The sequence below is a fragment of the Hyposmocoma kahamanoa genome, unplaced genomic scaffold (genome assembly GCF_003589595.1).
Source record: "Hyposmocoma kahamanoa isolate Upper Pololo Valley unplaced genomic scaffold, ASM358959v1 138, whole genome shotgun sequence".
Lineage (NCBI taxonomy): Eukaryota > Metazoa > Arthropoda > Insecta > Lepidoptera > Cosmopterigidae > Hyposmocoma > Hyposmocoma kahamanoa.
Window position 1 is genome coordinate 2,264,689 of NW_020653492.1, and position 4,552 is coordinate 2,269,240.

The 4,552-nt window shown below is 38.0% G+C and overlaps 1 protein-coding gene across 1 annotated transcript in view; it reads right to left on the reverse strand.

The window, feature by feature from the left end:
- Nucleotides 1-4,552, reverse strand: part of LOC113240401 (TELO2-interacting protein 1 homolog) — a 34,936-nt gene that overhangs the window by 852 nt on the left and 29,532 nt on the right. The window contains exons 8-9 of the mRNA XM_026477690.1: nucleotides 4,521-4,546; nucleotides 2,700-2,928 (exon numbers count right to left, since the gene is read on the reverse strand). Coding sequence (XP_026333475.1) covers nucleotides 2,700-2,928; nucleotides 4,521-4,546 — 255 coding nt within the window. The remainder of the gene's footprint in view (nucleotides 1-2,699; nucleotides 2,929-4,520; nucleotides 4,547-4,552) is intronic.

Genomic DNA, 4,552 nt, shown 5'->3' on the forward strand with positions numbered 1-4,552 from the left:
ATAAAATCATTAGTATAGGTAACGATCATATTATTTACATTATACAATACATTCGTTTGCTTTTATAAAGTCACTGTGCACGTCAAACCAGAAAATAGATAGACGCACACGTTTACGTGTGTGCAGATAGCGCCTTGCTGTACGTAGTAGTAGTAATAAGTAAATAAGTTTCTACTGTTTTGTGGAGTGTTCAGGGTGTGATACAAGTTGAAAATACAATACGCGTGACTTTCGGAGAATTCTCGCGCTTGCTCGGAATACCCGCGGATTCTTGGAAATGCTCGTAAATTCGTGAGAATTCCTATTGTTAGCGACGGCGCGCACAATGGGGCAGGATGCAGTAACACTTGGTATTAATTATTAATTGCTTTGAATCATACGTTAAAAATCATAAATATGGTTTATATAGTAACATATACATAAATAAAACACATAAAGCATTGTTTTAATTGTTTTAATTTTTAATCATGATAATATTACAAAAATGTTATCGTAAATTAATACATATTTTAATCATGATCAGATTCTTCGTCTTCGTCGGTATTGTCGTCAGTGTTTTGATATTCAGTGACGATCGGAGCCACTAATAGGTCTATAGCCTCCTTTAGTAAGTTTTTAATTTTTTGTTTTGTTTCTTTCCTTTTACTAGTCAGTCTCTGAACTTAGAAGAAGATAGTTAAAAATATCTTCATTCGTTTTTTCTCGACTGCATTTTCTAGCATAGTGCTCACGGTGACTCTTAAAATCTTTGTTGCGCGCCTCCTGCGCCTCTTCAGTCACTTGGCTAATGGGCAACAATGCATTGGATACTAATTCTGCTCCGTGTATAAGAAATTTGTGTATACCAACCATACAAATTAACAAAATGCCGAGCAGTATTATGTGTATATTCGGGGAATCGATCTATGTCGATAGTGTCCACATGATACTACTATCAGTATAATGTGCATTTTTTTAATCAATTGTACGTCTAATTTAGTTATTTGTGCAGACAATTCAGGGTTAAAAAAAACGCCTTGCTGTGTTGCCGTCATTCGAGTTTCCGAAACCGGGTTTCGAGAAGTCCACGAGCAATTCAGTTTTTTCTTTAAATTTAGTTTGAATACTTTTTTTTGTTTCTGCAACTTTTCTTTTGTCATTGCCTCTAGCTTGCCACTTTTGAATTGGGAGTTTGTAGGATAGGTGGAGGAGACATTAAAAAATCCGTATCCAGGCATGTAGGACTGATATCCCAAATTGTAAATTCTGCGTTGTTATTTTTCTATTAATCATTTTGTTAATATCATTAAATTCACTCGATGTGGCACCGCAAATGTAACATTTCTGTGTAGATGTTGTTTCTGTGAGAGCATTGCAAATCTTCCCATCGACCATCGCAAAAATCATTATGTGACTGACTGAAACAGCTCTACCGTGTAAATTCAAATTTGTGTTTTCCAACTGACATATTTCAGCGTCCATCCGATTTTTTCTGCTACAGAAACTGCTCTTGATTCCTTTGTGAAAGCAATTTTCACAGCTTTGCAATACCTCGTAGAAGACGGACGAGGATTCTGCCAAATTATTTTCGAGTTCTTGTCCTTTGAATTACATACTAAACGAAGTGGTACGAGAGACGTTATAAATACAGATGAATCACTCGCTTGGCATCCATGGAACGCCTGTTTATCGGAGCTGTGACCTGAGCTGCCGTCGAAGCTCCACTTTGTCATTAGTTGTAGTTTTCCCAATTCTTCATTGCTTAGTGATGATAGAACATTTTCCTGTAGTTAGCAGACGTTACAAGGTATGATTCAGAAGGGCTGGCAAGGGGACTTCCACCGATATCTCACTTTCTGTATTATTATTTGGGTAGCATTTTTTTATCTCATTTTGTATGAAGGAAATCTGTCCGGATTGCTTTGTCTTATTAAACTATATTGATGTCTCGACAACTTAGCGTCTATCAGTAAAGCTAGAGCATCGTCACCAGACATCATGCAAGACTTTTTCTCAAGTGATTTTCTGTAGGCTTTTCTATATTTGCTTGCCCGTTTCGGAGAGGTTGTAGTGATTTCCTTTAACAATTTTGAAGCATCCTTATTTCCTGATGCCCTCAGACTCATTTGTGTGGCAAAATTTAATTCCGCAATAGATCTAGGCTTCCGTAAGTCGTCCGTTTTTTTTTGCGATTAGTTCGTTCGGTGCTCTCCTCAAATGAAATCGTTAGACGTCCACTCTTCCTTAAATTAGACGGCTTGTAGAGGGTAAAAACAATCACATTGGCAAGCCAATCATTATATTTCTCGAAAAACCTCTTCTTCGATCTTCCTACATTGAACCATCTTGTTTTAAATTGAGATTTGAAATGATATATTTTTAAATGATTATCACTAATATCAGGTTTTTTACCACGCTACGACTTCTTTTTATTTTCCCGATATTTCGGAACGGTTGCACGCTCCATGGTCACGGGTTGACTGGACGGCGGCAGATGACACTTTTAAGAGCAGACATATCTGTCTACCCTCTTGCGCTGTCGACGACTACCTTCATCGCGATTTGTTGTGGCGTTACCATTGTCACTCACTTTTTTCACACAAACCACACTATGGATAAAGGCAGACTCGTGCCTTTATCCATAAACTAAAAAGATAGCCCCATCTAGAATGTTGTCAAAGTAGTACCTATATTTTCTGTTAAAAATATTCAATACTTACTTGTAGGGGCTTCGGTTGTTTTTTAGATAGATACACATCGATAGATTTCATGGCGTCTTCCAAGCTATCTTCGCTTAACATAAGGTCGATAGCTAAGCTCGGCAGAGCAGTTAAAGCGGCCACTTGCAAGCTATAGGCTTGGCTATTGCGGTACGCTGAGCCCGCGTCTTTGAGAAGACTCTCGGATGATGATTTGTTGAGGTACTTGTAAATGTGGGGAAGGACTTCTCTGTAAAAATAAATTGCTATAATGATTAACTATTAAGTCTTGGGTAATTTTCCGAAAAATTTCAAATTGGAAATGTTTCCGGAAAATATCCGAAAAATTGGAAAAATTTAATTTTGATATGTTTTACGTATAGAAATATCTTTTGAAGTTTTATTTAAAATTATAAAATAAACTTGTATAAGTCACTTAGAGATAAAGGTGACCTATTTGGTACTTGGTGTAACGGGCTAGTGTCCTAACGTGAATAGAGATGGGTCATGGATAAATACTCAGTGGAAAGATAAATATGGATAAATATCCATAGATTTACTCGATATTTATCCAAAAATGTGGATACATATTTTTAATCGTGGTTTATAATTTATATTTAGTAAAACAAAGTATATTTTAAGCTTAATTGTGAACATTGATACAATTTAGTAGCATGTACGTGTAGTACGTTGCTTGTTATGCCTTTTTTCTATACGCAGAGATAAAAATAATCCTTTTAAGTACCGTAAATCCCTGTATTTTTGCGTGAACCTTACTATTATTTAAATGCGTAGTTTGTTAAAAAAAAATTGTCTCACACAATATTAATCAGCTGTCTAACATTTTATATGGATTTTTTTTTCAAGTTACTAAGTTGGTCCATTTTCGTACATTTGTTCAGCTTCGTGTATAGAATAAGAGCGCTCCTTCACCGAGAACATTCACCTGTAATGTAACATTCAAGATTCGATTAGGCTGCGATTCAACTGCCTCTGTGGCCGAACAGTTACCATGCCGGGCTGCCACGCAGAGGTCCCAGGTTCGATTCCCGAGCCGGGAGATATATTTGTATAGCCTACATTTATTTCTCTCGTGAGTTGGGGTGTAATTTGTGGTTGTCTATGTGTGTGTCTCTGGCACCCGCAACATAGGGTTTCCCTAGTGCGGGACTGAGTGTGTGCGTTATTATTATTATTATTCCACGAGAGATGTGCGAGGTAGCAAGGCGTGTGTGCGACTGCCTCTAAGAGCCCGCGAGAGCCAGGAGTGCCTTTGAGTGCGTTGAAGTGTCTGTACTGCCTTTGAGTGCATTTGAGTGTCTTGAGTGCCTTTGAGTGTTTTTTAGTGCCCGTGAATGTCTTGAGCGCCCTTGAGTGCGTTTGAGTGCCTCTCAGTGCCAGCGCGTGCCTTTGAGAGCCCGTGAGTGCCTTCCACTCAAAGGTACTCGCAGGCACCTAACTTAATTAAAGACTTGAAAACATTTCCACCATACCTAGTGGAGTCGCAGCCTTACAATCTGAACAGATTGTTACATTACAGGCGAATGCTCCCGGTGAATGAGGCTACCGAATGTTTTACGCAACGAATGCTCGGCTCACCTCTCTCACCACCGGTAATGCTCGCTTTTGAACGTTACATTACAAGAGCATGTTCGCGCAGTTAGTGAGATGTTATCGACTCGAAAAACGTAGGCACTAAAACAGTGCTGTTACTTAAAACAATGTCAAAACGAGAATCGTACGTAATTATTTAATAAAAAATGAATTCTAATGAATAATATCACTTACATCTGAACAGGCCGTTAAGGGCACTGTTATGAAGAAACCAATCTTATTACTTACTTAACAGCTCGATTTCTAATAAAATCCTTCGA